The sequence below is a fragment of the Emydura macquarii genome, unplaced genomic scaffold, assembly GCF_026122565.2.
Source record: "Emydura macquarii macquarii isolate MOO-44397 ecotype Brisbane River unplaced genomic scaffold, CSIRO-AGI_Emac_v2 contig_2768, whole genome shotgun sequence".
Lineage (NCBI taxonomy): Eukaryota > Metazoa > Chordata > Testudines > Chelidae > Emydura > Emydura macquarii.
In genome coordinates, this window is record NW_027132905.1 from 45,704,502 (window position 1) to 45,723,047 (window position 18,546).

The window sequence follows — 18,546 nt, forward strand, 5'->3', positions numbered from 1 at the left end:
AATCCATACTAGATAGACTAATGGTTTGATCCTTTGGCATATCTTAAATTCTTATTTTCAATACCATAGTGAGATTATATTAAGGAGACTATAGCTCTGTTCATTAAGACTGTTTGTTTGAGGTTGAAGCTTGTTGTAAAGGTCCTCCACAAGGCTGTAACAAACTATAGATGCAATATTTTTATTGTCTGCAGAAAAAGTTCACACAAATCAAACCAGGAATGGGGTTACCTTAAAAAGTAAACTATATTGATGGTTCCAAAGGGTGAAATGTCACCTTGTTGCTGTGATTTGGGAATAAAAGCAGGGTTTGAATTTTGGTTTCTATGGAATTGAATAGCCATATGCAGACGGCAAGGTTTACAAATAGTTTGGTTTAGTTCGTTTAATGTCAGTCCTATTAAAATCTCCATGTGGGCTCCGTACATATTTTATTTGTAGAAAAATGTTGTAATATGTCATAGCAATGTAATCCCTGAAATGTTTGTAGATCCTCCTCCAGCTCCTTTCATTGCTCCCACAATGTACTTTAGAATCCTGAGCCTCTGAAAGAAAATCCATAGGCCAGGGGTTTTTTATCCTTATACTGTAACATGAATATTAAAATAAGCTTCTGTTGCACTGCTGTGAAATCCCACAGTTCTTGAGCTTTTCATGATTGAAGTGCCTCGAGCTTTTGTGGGTTTGCTCTTCCTTTACTCTAATACTCCTCCTTGCACCCCTCCCTCCGCTCCAGAAATCTTCACTAGTCCAAAAACAGAACAATACTTAAGTCTCTTGCATCGCTGATTATTATGAATTTTTTTTTGTAGGTGCATTCCCTTATGAATGTATTTACCTTTTGCTGACTTGCTTCAGGGAACCCCTACAGAAATATTGTTTATGTGAGGTTGTTGTACGAACACCCATCCTGACTTTGTCCATCAGTGTAAAGTATGAACGTTCTGGCTGGGCAAAGACAGCTATATTGCCTGTCTGAGGGTCAATCATGGTAAGATTTCTTGCTGCTGCTCCTGAACTGACTCTTGGTTTTTATGTTATGTCCTTAAATGTCATGCATAGCTGAGTCTAACTTTTGTTTCTTCTAGGTATTATCAATCCAAAGAATCCCAAGGAAGCACCAAAGTCCTTCAGCTTTGACTACTCCTACTGGTCCCACACCTCAGTAAGTTTCTGAATGTAGTGTAGCAAAAACCATTGTTTACCAGTCAGGCTGGCTTGTATTGTCTCCCGATACCCCACTTCAACCAGCTACAACCATTGTATTGTACTTTGAGTGATGCAAGTTCAGAGCTCTGTCTCTATATTTTAACTTTTTTCCCATACTGGGAATGTGAAAGAGTAAGGTCTGGGGGTCTCAGAACAAGCGTGTGTGTCTTTAAAACTTGGAGGAGGGGAAAGTTATAGAAAAAGGTGTTGCTCCAAGCAACCACAGAGTGGAATTTGAGCCACAAAAGTAACTTTTCAGTTGTAATATCTGTTGGAAAAAGTAAAGGCTTAAAACAAAAAATCTCTGTGGCACAGTGAAAAAAGTGAGCTGGATTCCACTGGCTTACCAGGAAAAGGCAGGGTGTGGTGACCCACATTTCCTATAACAGTAAAAGCAATACACTTTTGTCCTCTAAACACTCTGCCCCACCCCTCTAGAGAGCTAGATTTGAAGTCTTGCTGACTTCCAGTGATTGTTCCATAAGCAGAGCTCTACAGTTCTGCATCAGGCCCCCCTCCCTTATTTTCTTGAAAGGTGGAGAAGGATATCATCCTATTTTTCTTACCAACTGAACATCAGCATTTAGTCTGGTCTCAGATAATGTGTTCTTGACCAAAGCTCAGACTTATATATGCGCAGAGCTTTTAGTGAAACCTCTTATTGAATAAAGCAATTGTGAAGAAGTTATACAATTATAGTATGTAGATCAAACAGAGAGGCAAAAATGCCACAAGCACTACACAGACTAAATCCTAATTGTTGAAAACATGGCTTTTGTATCCACAGCTTTTGCAGTCATCTTAGGTCACACACAGCTTCGAAAAGAACTTGCTATTATAAAATTTGAAGTCTGACATTAAAATCAGCCAACACTCCTACTACATCATGACTATTCTTCAAAAAAACAAATGTCAGTGTCCACTGCTATTAGGAGAGAGAGAGAATATTTGAGTAATCACTAAAAATATACTCCTACAAAAGAATATTTTGGTTTTACACCACCAATGTAATCATTTCTAATTGATGCAGCATAAAACACTTACTTAGTCTAACTTGTAATGTGTAATATGTTGCATAAAGAAAACTGTTGCCAAATAATTGAACAAGGGCTTTTCCAGCTAGCCAAGGGAGAAGGGGAGCATGTCAACAAAAGGGGATGTTAATATACAGAGTAAATCCTGTTAGTTGTCTTTTTGTGTCCCAGATCTTGCCCTAAGCAGTGTCTTGGATAGAGTCAAGTAATTGGATGCTGATATCTGATCCTAGAATACAATTATTTCTTCTGGAAAGCGACAGAACTTCACCAGCTACAAAATGGATGATTCAGTTCTTTGTTCCCAAAATTCTCTTAGCATAGCCTCTGAAGTTGCACTGAAATCTGGGCAATACAGTAGTTTGACTCCATATAAATTGTGATTTTTATAGTACATTCAGCAAGCAAAATTCTGTCTTGATCCTTATGATTAGGCAGTTGTTGTGGTGATGCTTCCTCTCTAAGGCTTTCCACTGGATTTTGTTTTAAGAGTGTAGCGTAGGGCTTTTACAAAATCAAATCTTTACACTTGGATTTAGGACTTGTGGCATAGTATTTTCCATAGAAGAAAATAGGCTTGAGAGAAGGAACACCTAGAACTCCTTTATTTTGGGATCTTGATTTGATGGTGTGCAACCATATTGTCTGTGACTAGTTTTGTAATTAGCCCTTATTTGTTCAGTGTTAGGGTTTTCAGAGAACTTGATCTTACTGTCCAAGTGCTGCACTTTTCCATTGTGTTTCTATGTTGGTTTCCAGCTTAGTCAATTTATTAAAGATCCCCTCAATGTTGTTTTCCATAGAGGAACTGGCAGACCAAATCACTTTGGAATGAATCTGCTCCACTATTTCTTGGAGAGGAAAATCCTCTGAGTATCATCTGATGCAATGACCCCGTGGTGCTGTGATAGAAACCTGAAATTAAAAGACATCTTAATTATTTTTAGTGGTCATGGCTGGGATCTCCATATTCAGTATAAGGATTCTGATTCTATATTTGCTTTCTGTCATTCAGCAAAATAAATGAAAATCAAACTCCTAACATCGATTAACAGGAACATGATTATTGCTTCCACTTGACTCTCAGACAGAGCTCGATATTTTCCCTTCTAAGTACCACCCACTTATATTTCAGAAATGCTGAGATCTTTTAAAATACTGTAAAAATTTGCTAATTTGTGCATACACAAGCAGTGGTCTCTCTCCTCTGCAAAACTTGAATAGTAGATGAGGGTATAGTAAGCTTTTGTTTTAGTAAGGCTTCATTGTTTTACATCCTGCTGAATTTTAAACAAGCATGATACAAATGCCTAGAGAGACAAAATATACCTCATGCTATTAAGTGTTATCAGTACTAAACTACCGTTGTCAAAATGAGATTGTTTTGGTGCATTGTCCTGACTTTTGGTTTGTTCACCTACTTGCTAATTTGAAAAAATGTATCAATTCATAGTGGGTTTTGTAGTTAGTACAATTTTGTGAAATTGTACTGTAATTATAAATCTAGATTGGGACGTAGAAAATGGAATCTGACAGGTGCAAAATAGGTTAATTCATTTTCATGGTTTTGTTCAGACTAGAAGATAGAACTCAAATACAATCTTCGCTCAAAAAAAATGTGCTTCTGGTTTGTTTCCTGGATCCCTGTCCAGCCTTAACCACTCTGAGATTATCTGCCCTACCCCTTTGTTCACTTTGATCCTCTTTTTAACTCTGTGCTTGTTCTCCCTTCCCATACACTCAGTATCCTGTCTGTGTGATTTTGCACAGAACTTCTTCAGCAGTATCACCAATGGTAATAGATAGATTGCTTCCCCATCAGCAGAGTGACATTGCCAGAATAGTTGGTTTCATTCTGTTCCAACTGGTAATGTCTTGGAAAAATGTCTGTAAGAGTAGTACCAACGTTACATTCCACTAGGGCAGGGGTTCTCCAATTTTTTTTTTTTTTTTTTTTTTTGCTGGGACCACCTCTGAAAATATTTCAGGCTGTAACGACACCCCCCACACACAAAAGTGATGCCCCTGTGCCCGCCATGCCATGCTATCCTTACCAGCATGCACAAGGATTGAAAGTCGTGACCCTCCATAATAACCTCGTGATCCCCTGAGGGATAAAACCCTCTGGTTTGAGAACCCTTGCAGCACGGGTTGATCCACAAAGGTTTCTATAAATGTGGAATAACTCTAATACCTTTCTGAATTTAGACCTATGTGGTTGGAGGAGAAAGCAATGTTTATTCTCTCTTAATCTTTGCAGCCCGAAGATCCCTGCTTTGCATCTCAGAACCGTGTGTACAATGATATTGGGAAGGAGATGCTGTTGCATGCCTTTGAGGGATATAATGTGTGCATCTTCGCCTATGGGCAGACTGGAGCTGGGAAATCCTACACCATGATGGGAAAACAGGAGGAAAGTCAAGCAGGCATCATCCCACAGGTAATAAAGCTCAGGCTGGCGATTTACTTCACAAAACATATTTAAATGTTTGTTTGCTACTGTGTAATTTGTTACCTTGCAGTAATGGTCCACAAAGAATCAAATCTTACTTTTCAGGAGGGAGAGTATAAACCTTGGATCTTGTGCAGTCAGTCTTGACATTGGCTACCAATGCTGTCTAACATGACTATAAAATAGTGTTTTCTGTCCATACTAGCCAGAAAACAACATGATACAGCACAGCATGGTTACAAATATATTTATCAACTGTTTAAACTTAGCTATTTTTGTAGAATAAATGGGTCCTATATCTTGTTTGTAGATTGTTCAGAAGATGTATAACTTCTGTCACCTTTAATCTATACCTCAGACAGTTAAAAAGAAATGTCATAATAAGTGACTCAGGTTAAGGGGAAGTAGAGAAATGATTCCAAAGAGAACATTTCTAAAGAATTTAAAACCAAGAACAAAATACTTAGGGCTGATCTACAATAGAGAGTTTTATTGACAAAAGTCAGTTTTAGTCAACAAAACAGTGGAGGTGTATGCATTCGAATGCCCCTCCCACCAATGTAACTCCCTTGATATGTCGACATAATAAAACCACCTCAAGAAGAGAGAGCTTATGTGGGCGTAGATAGGGTGACGCAGTGTGAGCATAGACGCTGCGTTCCCTTACATCGGTAATTATCTGTCATTCTTGTCAAACCCATCTGGGAGCAGGGCAAAAAGCTGCGGGTGGCTGGACCCCAGCTCCCGGGCAGCCTTGTCAATTTCATGGCTTCCTGGCTCTTGGAGTGGAGCAGGCAGGGAGGGGGGCGAGAAGCTGGGACAGCTGGACCCCACTCCCCAGGGGCCAGAAGCCCTGGGCTTCTTCCCCCTGGGAACAGGGAAGGGGGGAAGCCCCTGGTGGCTCTTCCACTTTTAGATCCCCTACCAGCCAACCTCTGATACATCTGTGTGGAGGTCTAAAATAGTGATATCTTAAAACCATGCACTGACTTACTTAGCTGTTCAGAGTTGCACTCCTAAAATCTCCTGGCACTCTGTCCACACTGCTGTATATCTTAAGTGCAATGGCTTGTGAGGTACTGATACCTCTGATGCTACTTCTACCCTCTGCCCTTTTCCATACCCATGTTTTTTCCCCCTCCTGTCCCAATTCTTCTTACGTATTTCCCACTATAACATATGCTGGTCCACTATTGGTAGCTTCATTTGTTATCTTAATTTTGAGGCTTGTATCTTGCCAACTTAAACATAGTGGCATCTCCCCTATATAGTCTGTCTGTGTACCTTCAGCGTCCTTCATATGAACAGTTGCTAGCTGATTTAAATGTCTGCTAGTTGCCTCAAATCTGATTCCTGGAACTTTGTCAAACCAATGGACTTCTGAGGATTATTCTCCTAAAAATAACCAGATATATTTGTTTTTTATGGCCAGATGGAAGAGGATTTAATATTTTTAATAATCTCACTGTCTAGAATTTCTAACTTGTTTTTCTTATTTCAGTTGTGTTAGAATGTCATTTTTGTATTGTCGTGTTGTAGTCGTGTTGATCCCAGGATATTAGCGAGACAAGCAGGTAAGGTAATTTCTATTGGACCAACTTCTGTTAATGGAAAAAAAATGAGCTACTGAGTTTTTCTTCAGGACTGGGAAACGTTCTGAGGATGTCACAGCTAAATACAAGGTGGAACAGTTAAAGAGTTAACACATGTTGCAAAAGACCCATTAAAGTGAAGTGGGAAATTAACACCTCTGCAGTTGTAGGACAAAGGAGGGGTTAATGGGTTACAGATTGTTGCAATGAACCATAAATCCAGTGTCTGTGTTATATCCAGGATCTTTGGTGTCTAGCACATTTATGAAGACATGGACTGAAGTCAGTTTTTTTTTTTTTGTGAAAAAGCATTTGCCCATGGGTGATAAGCTGTTTTTGTCTTTCACCATGTTTCTGTATCAGCTCATTTGAGGGCACGGTGATAGTCCTGTTTCACCTTCCTCATTATTAGGGCATTTAGTGCACTGGATGCAGTACACCACTGTGACGTAGTGGAGATATTCTTGGGGTTTTCTTACTGAATGCTGTGTGCACCTCAGTTTCCCCCCATATGTTACTCCTGTATTTCGGTGATGGGACCCGGGTGTGTGATCATTTCAGAGACCACTAGAGGAAGGATGGGCCACATATAGGCAGACCTAGCCAGGACCCCCTGCCCTGATCCAACCAGTTGTAACAGGTTGGGCAGGTGAAGACCACGGGGAGTGGCCACCTAGCCCGGGAAGGAGACAAAGGACTGGGGAGGAGCTAGGGGATGGGGCTGGGGTTGACTGGGGGGAAGAGGCAGTGCCCCGTGTGGGAGTCAAGGGGAGTAGGACCTCGGAGCATGGCTCTGAGTTTCCACTGTTGGTCGCTGCTATAACCTCTAAGTAAGCTGCTAGCAAAGTCCTCCTACACTATGATCCTGAGAACTAATAAACTCTTCTAACTTCCACACTGGCTGTGAATCGCTTCTGACTGCAAGGCAGGGTGACTGGCCCTTTGGGTGTGGAGGAACTCCTCAGGGCCCATCCGGGGGACAGGGGGATCGCGCAGGGGGAGTTCTAGGCAAAGCAGGGGGTTAACCCTATGAGGCCAGATGTAGGACATGGCTGCACTGGTGTGTGGAGACCCAAGGTGGCAGACTCCGCAGCACCAGACTCATGACCGGCTGTGTCGAGAGGGGACCCCGAGCATGATTCCTGTGGGACTCCATCACAACCACATGTAGTGATAGGCATGTTGTAGGACCCATGCATCTTGAAGAGTCTGGTGGGGGATGGAGGGTAGTACTACTCATCATCATAGCAATGGAGATATATCTGCAGATTTTACATCTGTTATGAAGAGAATCTGCTTCAATACAGGGGAGAACCTGTCCAACCGCACACCTCTACTTGTCACTTGCCATTCCATATTGGTACCCTTACTGAAGTTAGTCCAATAGAAGATACTACCTCACCTGGTTTGTCTTTCTAATTCATATATTAAGTAATTTTTAAATTTTTTTTATTTTGGATTAATATTGGTTTAACTCTGACATAGTTAATGAGAGAGAACAAATGAAAGGATTGAAACTGGGGATAAGGATTAACTGCATTTCTACCAAGACACTGTGCAGTGTTGTGTTGATGTCATTAAAGTGGCTTTTGGACTTGTGAAGGATAGAAGGAGAATAGATTGAATCACAGTAATTATGTCATTGCTCACTCATGACTGGTGTCTGATTTAAGCTTAATCTCTCTCCAGCTGTGTGAAGAACTGTTTGAGAAAATCAATGACAACAGTAACGAGGAGATGTCCTATTCTGTGGAGGTGAGTACAGTGGTGGACTGAGGCTTGTTCCTGTAGTGGATATAAGGCTGATGATCTGAAGAAGCTACTGCATCATTAGTATTGTTTTCTGATTCGTATGTTCATGAACATTCGACTCTTCCTTTTCTCACCTGACACAAAAGTACAAACCAAGCCTTTCTAAGGTAAACTAATCTTCATGAACATTAACGCATCTTCCCTGACCTCTTTGGGTGGTGAGTGAAAGGTGAATTATAAAAGCTAGCCTTATACCTGCTTTCTTAGATTCTGTGCCTGAAAAGCCTTAAAATGAACTTGCAATCATTTTACCACTATTGGCTGGGAAATCTATTCAGTATGTTCTCTCTCAATTGCCTTTAATCATTACTTCAGTTCTTATTAAACCTAAGCCTAGTTTTAGAATATCTGATGTTGCAGTCTTATCCGGGAATCTCCTGTTAGCCTGCTATGGGGGTTGCCATTCTCTTCCATAAGTGGAATGGTGACACAGTTGATGCAGAATATATACTGGGGAAAAAATTGACAGGAAGGGAATGTTTTCGACTGAGCCCCAACTGACCAAACAAGTCCTCTGTACTAAGTCCTAGAACAAAGGCAATTTCCAGATTACTAGCCAAGTGAATGTTTTAAAAACAGCTGTATGTTCATAGTTGGTAAAGGATTAAAATGTGGACTATGTAAAAATAGCATTTTGCTTGGCATATCTGTTCCCTGTGTTTAGATACAATTGCTCACTTTCCAGACAAATAAGTTTATTCCTATTAGTCCCCAAGTCAGTAATTAAGAGATAATGAACTGGATTCTCTTTTGGGTCGCGCGTCAGATTTGATAACCAAGTTCTGGCTGCAAAATCTTTTCATACAACTGGTGATGGGGAAAGTCAAAGCACAGCTTGAGTCTCAACTCCCATGGTGAGCTTGCAGGGCATTTAGGAAAATGATATTTTAAATGTGTAAACTAAACAAATTTAACAAGGAGTCATTGAAACAACATTTGTGGAACTCAAATTCATTTTTAGTCAGTTTTCAGAGTAGAACCCCATTTTAAGATAAGGTCTATAACTGACTCTTTTGAACTGAATGTTGTTCATAAAAATAATTTAGAACCAGTTTGTACAAGGAATTTGGTTGAAAGTATTAAAACTTTGAGAGGACTGTCTTCATTTGACTTGGTCCAGAATGTTTAGAATGCCCTCCTTTTTTCCCCGAGACCAGATGGGTGAGAGTAGTATCTTTTATTGGACCAACTTCTGTTGGTAAGAGACAAACTTTTGAGCTTACACAGAGCTCTTCTTCAGGTCTCATCTTTTCATATAGCTTCCTGATATCCTTTTAGTAACTTTATCAATCTGTCTTTCTCTTTTGGAGTCAGACCATATAATTAGAAAAATATAAAGATGTTAAAGGAAAAAATATTTGCCTTGATTTTTAATGGACTAGTTAACATAAAGCAGAATAATATGCTGCAAGCTCTGAAATAAAGAAATGAAATCCAACTTACTTGTCTTGTTTTTGTATCCAGATCACTTGTAAGTAAGCAAATGACTCCAATTATTAGCTTTTAATGAACTCAAGAGCTATGAAGAGGCAGCAGAGTTGGTCCATTTAACAGAATTTTAAGCATTGGATCACTTTGAGCTTAATTAAAGGGTGGGAATGTCCCTGGGACAGCACGCTTAATACCTGAAAGGAAAGAACATCATAATTCCAAATTGTTTCCTCTATTTGATGAGAGTATGGATGATGGGTCCAGAGAGAGCTATGCAAGGAAGCCAGAAAAATGGTCTTCATTGTGATGCCAGGCTCTGAGGATGGACATGGGACAAAGTGGATGGAGAAAGGCTAGCACTGGGGTGCACAAATTATGATGAAAAAGTTAAAATAAACATTTACGTTTGCAACAAGGACCCACTTGATACCTGTAGGTTTTGGTCCTGGTTTAGACATTTGGGATCCCTTTTTGTATTTCTAAAACTGCTGCTTCCATCTGAATTCTTCCCACAGAATGAAAGTAAATAATTTACTGTTTCATGTAATATCTTGGATGCTGAAGTCACTAAGTGTCTGTTAAAGTGGAATAAGGCTAGTGTCCTGAAAAATATGCCAGTTAGAAATGACACATTTTAAAAGAATCTTAGCTTTGTAATTGTGCTGGAGTGAGAGTGCAGGTCTGACATGTAACTATAGTTGGCATGATTAGCTGCATTGGAGACTTGGAAATTTTACCAGACCTGCAATGTAAATACTAGAGAATCAAAAGTGGCTCCTCAGTGAAAAGGAATATTAGTTTAAATTTTTTGTACTGGGGCCAGAAGGGAGGTTCCCTGAAAGCAAATTGTTTTCCCTCCCCTCCATGTAACAAACATGATTTGAATATTAAGTCCCAATGTTTTGCCATGTCTCAAAGATGTATTGTACTAACTCTTCATTTGGTCATGGAACCTAAATAAGTAGTTTCCAATTTCTGGAAAGGGTGTAAGATCTAGTATCTGTGCTGCTGTGGTTCTTAGTTTGGACCAGCCAGCTTGGGTGTGGTTGTGCGAAGGAAAGTCAAAGGGAAAAGTTGAGGAAAGAAACTCCTGTGAATGGAGAGTGTGAAGCTCACATTTGAGACCTAACGTGGGATTGCTCTCCTCTTCTCCCCACAAGTGTGTCAAGCTGCCGTATGTCTTAACTGTGGATGCACCTTTTAACTGAAGGACTCCTTCCTAATGGTGGTGCTCTAAAATGCTGCAGAGCTTCTCACAACAGCAAATAAGGCCTTCAAGGTCTGTAAATCATCCATACAAATCTATTCACAGGTCAGTTACATGGAGATTTATTGTGAGAGAGTCAGAGACTTATTGAACCCGAAGAACAAGGGGAACTTGCGGGTGCGCGAACACCCTCTGCTCGGACCCTATGTGGAGGACCTGTCCAAGTTAGCAGTCACCTCTTATACAGACATCGCAGACCTCATGGATGCTGGGAACAAAGCCAGGTTGGTTATGATGTGGATTCACACTCAGTACCAGTCTGGGGTGGGATAATAGTGTTCTTGCTCCACTTCTGGGACCCTGACATAAACAGTGCCAGTTTTGAAATCCTCTTTGTGCAGCCCTTGTCATATGTGGAGCTATAACTTCCTTGAAAAATTACTAAAGGAATTAAACCTGGTGTGAAAATACACTTTGGTACATTCATGCAATTTAGAGGCCAGCACTAATTTGTATTGTGCAACGGTTCCACGAGTCATTTTATTGATGTCTTAGGCTTGTAGTAGCTTGTGGTAAAATACGCTAGTAGTTGCAGTTCCTTCTGGTAACATGTCTTTTAATTCTAGCTTTCTCTGTATACAAAAGTACAGTGATAATAAACCAGTTAAAATAAAATCTATTTTTAGCCACCCAAAAGGTGAGGAACAATAAAGTTGGCCTGTCAGCCATACTCTTTGGTTGTATAATCCGTATAGCAGACTGTGGAGAAAGGAAGGATGATGTAGCTGGAGGCTGGTACAGAGTGGTGGTAGCATTAGGGAAGCCCAGGTGATTGTGCAGACTAAGTACTCAGTATAAACTGTTGAGATAACTGTAGTAGCAGCATGGAGCCTACTGTATAATTTTTTTAAATGACTGTCTGACTTTATTTTTTAGGACTGTGGCAGCTACCAACATGAATGAAACAAGTAGCCGCTCTCACGCTGTGTTTACAATTGTCTTTACTCAGAAGAGACATGATACAGAAACTGACCTTTCTACAGAGAAGGTAGAGGAGTGAGGAAAACTGATCACCTTAATTCTGCTTTCAAAGACCTGCTCATTTTATAATATGAGGGTGTAAGGTGGAAGTGAGAATTGACTCTCATCCTGATGTACTTCTCAGAGTGGGAGAATTTGCTTATATGCTTTATCAACCCTGTCAGAGCACTTTTATTGCTGGATTTTTGTTGGGCTCTGTTCCTAAACTGTGTTTGATGTAGTGGCTGAGATGGGGGAAGCAGGAATGGGCACAGATAGAGGTGGCAAGTGGGGAGGGGGCAGGAAAGTGGACCCAGCAAGAAGAAAGATGGATCTGGAATGAGTTGAGAAGTAAACTTTCCTCCTTCTTGTACACAGAAGCTTCTGTGTTTTTGCTTGGCTGGGCCTTACTAATTACTGCCTCATTAATTATCCAGTGCAGCCTCTCTCTGGGCATAGGCCTGCTTTAGTCAGGATACAGTGATACTTAGGCAAAACAAAACGAGGGTGGAATTTGCATGTTAAAAGGAAATATATTCTTTGAGTGGCGATGTTGGTTGGCCTTGCTGTTGGTTTGGGGAGAGTAAGAGCAAAGAGGTTCTGTATGCAGAAATGACTATATAAAAACTGAACCATCTTCACGTATCTGCTCCCAGTGTGGTTTTTTTTTTTTGGGTCAGATGTTTCCTGTGCTGACACAACCCACGTTTTCCCTCCTGAATTGTTTTGACTCTTCAGGAAGAGTGACCTGCATTCTATTCTGCAGTTGGCTTAGTTCGTTATTACTGATTGACCCTATACAAATATGGATAACACATAGCATGCCTTTTTTTCCTTTCAGATCCTAGCTTATTTGCAGCACTAGCAGTGAAATTATCTTTTGATTCAGTTTTTATGGAAGTCCTTGAATACTTATGAAATGATATTCAGACTTCTAAGTTATTTTTCAAGGTGTAGCTGCACTTTAAAACAGAATGTATTTATCCTAATGTAGAAACGACTTTGCTTCCCTGAAAGGGATTGCCAATGGAAACTTAGTACAGCTGTAGTGTGTGCAGCAGGCTATGGTGATTTTGGACAGTAGAATACCTCTTCAGAATTTATTTTTTTTCTTGTAATTCTACCAGAATTAGTTCTGACTATTGCTATATTCCCTCTTCAGGTCAGCAAGATTAGCCTTGTGGATCTAGCTGGGAGTGAGAGAGCAGATTCGACTGGTGCCAAAGGAACTCGATTAAAGGTAGTGGGACTGTCTTGGGCCACTGCTATATGGGGGAGGAAGGAGAAAATGGTGTATTACCACTCCAAGGCCTAAGGATGCTCTTCTGCTTATTAAGTAATGAATGGAGGAGAAAATAACTAAAATAAGAATATAAGAAATTCAGTCCCAACAAAGATCCAGAACTTTAGCACCATGGATCAATGATGCTGTGGAATAGTAACAGTTTTTTTTTTTGTTTTTTTTTTTTTTAAATCTTTCTATGGCTGGTGTAATGGGTATATCACAGTAGTCCTTTGTTGTTGAACACATTAGCTATTGTGTGAAAATGAGATCTCTTCGGTAGGCTGTCTAGAGCCAAAGAGGCCCCCTATTTTCAGAGAATTATTTGAATTTATTCAGTTGCCTTATTGCATGCAATTCTCATGTTACAAGACACTGCATGAAAGCACTTGGGGGTTCTGTTTTAACTCTGATATTATAAAATACCTACCTTTGCCTTCATCAGGATGTGTGATTTTTATATGGTGGATGTACGGTTATTTGAAGTAGCTTTTTTAGATTGGTAACTCATGTTTTTGTCAAGCCTGAGATGATAAAGTCAGTGGAGGTACCTGTCTGAGACATGAATGTTAAGACCCAGATGATCATGGCAGTGTGGTCACAGTGAAACCAACTTTATTGTAAATCTGAGACATCTACTTTCACAATGACACCAGTCATGATCTACAGTGCCTTTTAGTCTGGGCCAGAGTTCCTGAGTAGTCTGACTCACCACATCAAATTATTGTCTTTCCAGGAAGGAGCGAATATCAACAAGTCTCTCACAACACTGGGCAAAGTAATTTCAGCCTTGGCAGAGGTGGTAAGTTCAGTATTGTATCTATCCAGAGAGGAAGTTGTCATCTTTACAAACCTTCCAGTGCTTTGTAATGTTCTGGGACAGCCAGAGACCATATAGTCCTGCAAGGCCCTTCCATCTGCTTGGCTAGCATAAGTACCCTGCCTAGCTGAGTCTATTTTTATCATAGATATTTGCCAGGCTGTTAATATGACCAATCTATGAATCTCATAGGTTCTGGTGCAGAACTTGCTCAGAGCAAGACAGAAGCATTGATTTACTTAGCCAGGGAGAAGCCTTGAAGTACAAATGTCTGTAGGTTTTTGCTTGTAATTTGTGAGATATAAAGCAAATAGAGTATATGTTTACGCATTGAATTTGTGGCTTTATTTAGAAAAAGAGGCAGACATGTATAAAGCTCTTCTTTTAATAAAAAAACTATATCTTATTGGGAGTTTACTTGATTTGAATCATAAGGGGTTGTATGCAATCATTTGGCCTTTGGGTTATTCTACTGTAAAACTGAAATTTTATCCTAATGCCTAAACTGCAGGAGAGTATCCTGTAAGCTAAACAGGTTATCATAGAGTAGCATAAGTATTCTTTCTTTTTACTTCTGCCATTGCAGTTGCAATAGAACAGCATGTTGGAAAAGCTGCTGCTGCTATGCACTTAAGTTGCAGAAGATTTAGCCTTTGGGACAGTCTGACTGGACTTAAGTGCTTTCTAATTAATTTAAATGCTTTTTGGGAGACTCCATTCTCATTCATTTGGCTCCTCAGAAAAGCAATATTCAATGCATATCCTCCATGTACCAATTTAAATGGTCTATTCTGTCTTGTTCAGATGCTCATCTGGTGTTTTCTTCCTCTTCCTTTAATGCTTTCAACTTTAGGATAACTGCACCAGTAAGGTATGGTGGGGCTGAGTAACTATGAATATTAAGTCTTAGTAGACTGATGTAGACTGAATGTTAAGTCTTAGTAGACTGATACTCTTCACCTGGGAAGCCAAGAGCAGGGATCTGTCAAGAGATTTCCTGACTAATTGATTTGAGTTGTGCACTGAACTTTATTTAGTGAAGAGGCTTACTGGAGTAACCATTAAGTCCATGAATAATATTGGTACTAAAGCTCAAAAAAAATGTTCTTAAGGGTGGGGAAGAGAGAAAAAAAATACATGTGTAATGAATGTTTCAGAATAAATAAAATTTTATAGTACATCCCTGCTCCTGATTTGTGGGTAACTTTTTTCTTAGGAATACTTAGAATAATGAGAATATCTTAAAAGCTTTGGTTACTGCAAGTGGTCTCCAATGCTCATTTCCTTCATCTGCAAAGAATGCCTCACAGGTTGCAGTTTTGTTAGCCTTACAAAACTGCCATAAAAATTTACCAGCCTAGATAAGCAGTTCTTACTCATTTTACTTGTCCATCAAAAGGTTACTCACCTGAGGCAAAGAGGGAAAAGTAATTTTTATAAGACTCATACTCCCTTTTGTGCAGTAATGAAAGCACCTTTTGAGTGTTAGTAAGATGACTGTCACATAACATCTAGTCAAAACTACTATTGCACAATCAAATCTTACATTAATCGTGTCCTGTAGATCTAAACTTTTGGCAATACTTGAAACTAGGTGTATATCTGCTAATCTTCCTCCCTGCTCTCTTGCACATGTCAATAGATGACAAATCAGCCCCATTCTGCAGACCTCTTTCGTGGATGACCCCTGATTGCTGCTCATATTCAAAATCAAGTTGGGGAGCTAAGAAGGGTGGGGATGGAAGATATTTATAGTGGAATTTGGAGGGGAAAGTCTTTTTTCCTTGCCCACAAAGGAACCCTTCTTACAACCTTCTATGAAGATCTTGAAGGACAGCATGCTTGGAGACTTGGGGGGGGGCAGTCTGCATTGTGGCTTTGTGTTTTTGTTTGAACAGTCCCCAGATCCCTCTAATCTGCAGCCAGGTACACAGCTGCTTACAACCCCCCCCCCCCCCCCCCCCAAAAAAAAAAAAAAAAAAAAAACCCAACCCTTTGTGCTCTTGCTTCCTATTTCATTGGTTAAGTCTTATTGTCCTATTTTGACCTCTCCCCTGTCCTCACATTTCCTAGTAATCTTCCTGTGTTTTCCTGAGTAGCTTATTAAATATCCTTCCAGCTGTGCCCCTCCAGCTCTGACTCTTGCAAATTGCTTCTCTGGCTTTCCAGAAAGGCTAAAAGCCCTACAATCTGACAGGGGAAGTGAGTTTTAGCTTGAGAGCCTTTCCCTTGTGTATTAAGATTTATTATTGTCTAAATTTAAAAATCCTGATACTAGTTCTAGAGAATTTAACCACTGAAAAGGTGTTCTCTGTGCACAGAATAATCTTTCCTTTGAGGACTATTCTGAGCAAGTCATGTGGGCTCAGTATCTTTTGCATTTCCATGGTGTGACTGTCAGGAGAGCTTAAAATTGCAACAAATAAAACATGTATCTGGGCTCATGGAGTGTTAATTGCAGTGGCATTTAACATCCAAAGGAAACTTTAATTCTTTGTCCCAAATACAGGTTGCATGAGATTTTTTTAAAATGATCTAAAAGTCAGTAATGTTTCTGTGTGGAAGGAGGGCTGTTCATCCCGTTTGGTTCTTTCACCTGTCCATTTATATGTTTATATAAATGTTTATCTTATGCTTTCTGTTTAGTTTTTGATTGTACTTCAGATTAAATTTAAAAAATAGCATATGAAAACACTACCTAGAGCAGGCCACAGATAGTCATCCATCCACCTCTGGTGTGGGCGGGATAATGCAGCCAAAGCACATTTGTCTTTTTTTTTTTTTTTTTTTTTTTTAATTATTCTAATTTATGTATGAGTGAAATAAACAAAATCAGAGAGGGTATAGTAGTAGGGGTGGAAAAACCAAAAGTAAGGAAATGGAGGAACTACATATATAGTGTTCGTTTGGTCCAGCTTATGATGTTGCTGTTGGTAGTGTTTAATTTTCCAGTCCTTTGTTTGGCTTGTAGCATTAGGGTGACCAGAGAGCAAGTATGAAAAATCAGGTCACTTTTTTTTCAGGGGGTGGGGGGGAAGAGGTATAGTTGGTATACAAGACACAGCCCCCTAATAATGGGACAGTTTATCAGGACATCTGGTCACCCTTCGCAGCATCCACTGTCTTCTATCCCCTTAGAGTTGATACACTTCTTTCATTTCTCATTTCCCCTCTTGGTCTGCTTTCTTCAAATCATATTTCCAGCCTCTCCTTTCTCTGACCCTAAAGTTCCTTTACCATCTTCGTAGCCTGTTTTATGCCTTTTTCAAAGGTCAGTATCCCTTCAATACTGTGTGTGGAATCTGATGTGTGGCTTTACCAGCCCTGTTGTCCAGCATCTTAATAACATTCTCTTCTGATGTGTGCTCTGATTCTCTTGTGTGCGTTGCAACCTCCTTCAACTGCTGCCAGACATTGAGACATGATCACCCCCAGATTCTTCTTCTAATCAGCGATTTGCATCCTGCGAGTACTTGCAATAGAGATTAAGTTCCACTACTTCTTCCAACCTTGTTCTCATTGCGTTCAACTTTCTACACTAAACTGCATATACTTTTCCATCTCCTTGAAAGATTAAAGTTGCTAAGAAAAGAGACCTGTTCAAAATCAAGTCTTAAAGGTTGAAGGAGAAGCCTTCTACATTTTGCTTAAACTGATGTTTTTCATTATTCAGAGACTACAGTTCAGTAATAAGTGTCATCTTTTTTATAGAGTAAAAGAAAGAAGAAGACAGATTTTATTCCATACAGGGATTCTGTGCTAACGTGGCTGCTTCGGGAAAATCTAGGTATGACTAATCTGACTATGCCAATATTCAGAGGAAGTTTTCCCCTCCATTTTCATATGTTTCATAGCAATTTTCTGCCTCAATTCATTGTATTAAATTGGTATTAAAATATGGAAGTATCCATTTTTGAGTCATACTGTTGTTATCACAGCTGTTTTATTTATTGCTTTGTGTAATTTTGTTGAACACCTCATAATAGGGATATTGTTTGGGCTGGAAAATACTGACATTCAATAATATTATCACTACGAGGTGCAGTGCAGCTTCACATAAAACCTTGCTTGTGCATTATAGGTGGAAACTCCAGAACTGCCATGGTTGCTGCTCTGAGTCCAGCAGATATCAACTACGATGAAACTTTGAGCACTTTGAGGTACTGTCCTCTAATCTGGAGTGGAAATGTTTGGTTTTCAGCTCAGGTATCTAGGTGCTCATCCTTCATATCATGCAATGTGCATTAAGCAAAATTGAGAGCGTTTTGGGGAATAGGCTGTGGAATGTAAAATCTATCATTCTAAAGTGAACGCCAATCCTGTGGAATGTGTGAACAAGAGGAGAGGGTGTAGTGGCTTACTCTTAATCAGGTAAGTTCAGTTTGACCAATTCCAAGTTATTTGTACTTACAGATGAGGATGAAAATGGTGCAAAAGAGAAATAATCTTACGCATAAAAAGAACCCAAATTAAAATGGTTTCACTGGTAACAGTTAGGCCTGATTTTTTCAGAGGTGTTGAGCATCTAAAATGTCAACAGAGTCTGAGGCTGTGTCTACGGTGATGGCAGCAAATTCGCTGCCGTCAGATCGACTTATCTGGATCGACTGAGTGGTCAGTGAAGACCCGCTCAGTCGATCCAGAAATCGATGTATTAAGACCGCCTCCTCAAGTGGTGTAGTGCTGC

The 18,546-nt window shown here is 39.8% G+C and overlaps 1 protein-coding gene across 3 annotated transcripts in view; it reads left to right on the forward strand.

The window, feature by feature from the left end:
- The window catches only part of KIF1B (kinesin family member 1B), a 133,923-nt gene that overhangs the window by 33,036 nt on the left and 82,341 nt on the right, over positions 1–18,546 (forward strand). For all 3 annotated transcript variants that reach the window (XM_067567388.1, XM_067567386.1, XM_067567387.1), the window contains exons 3-11: positions 1,089–1,165; positions 4,504–4,683; positions 7,977–8,042; positions 10,843–11,021; positions 11,674–11,785; positions 12,920–12,997; positions 13,776–13,841; positions 17,571–17,646; positions 17,941–18,019. In XM_067567388.1, the coding sequence (XP_067423489.1) occupies positions 1,089–1,165; positions 4,504–4,683; positions 7,977–8,042; positions 10,843–11,021; positions 11,674–11,785; positions 12,920–12,997; positions 13,776–13,841; positions 17,571–17,646; positions 17,941–18,019 (913 nt within the window). The remainder of the gene's footprint in view (positions 1–1,088; positions 1,166–4,503; positions 4,684–7,976; positions 8,043–10,842; positions 11,022–11,673; positions 11,786–12,919; positions 12,998–13,775; positions 13,842–17,570; positions 17,647–17,940; positions 18,020–18,546) is intronic.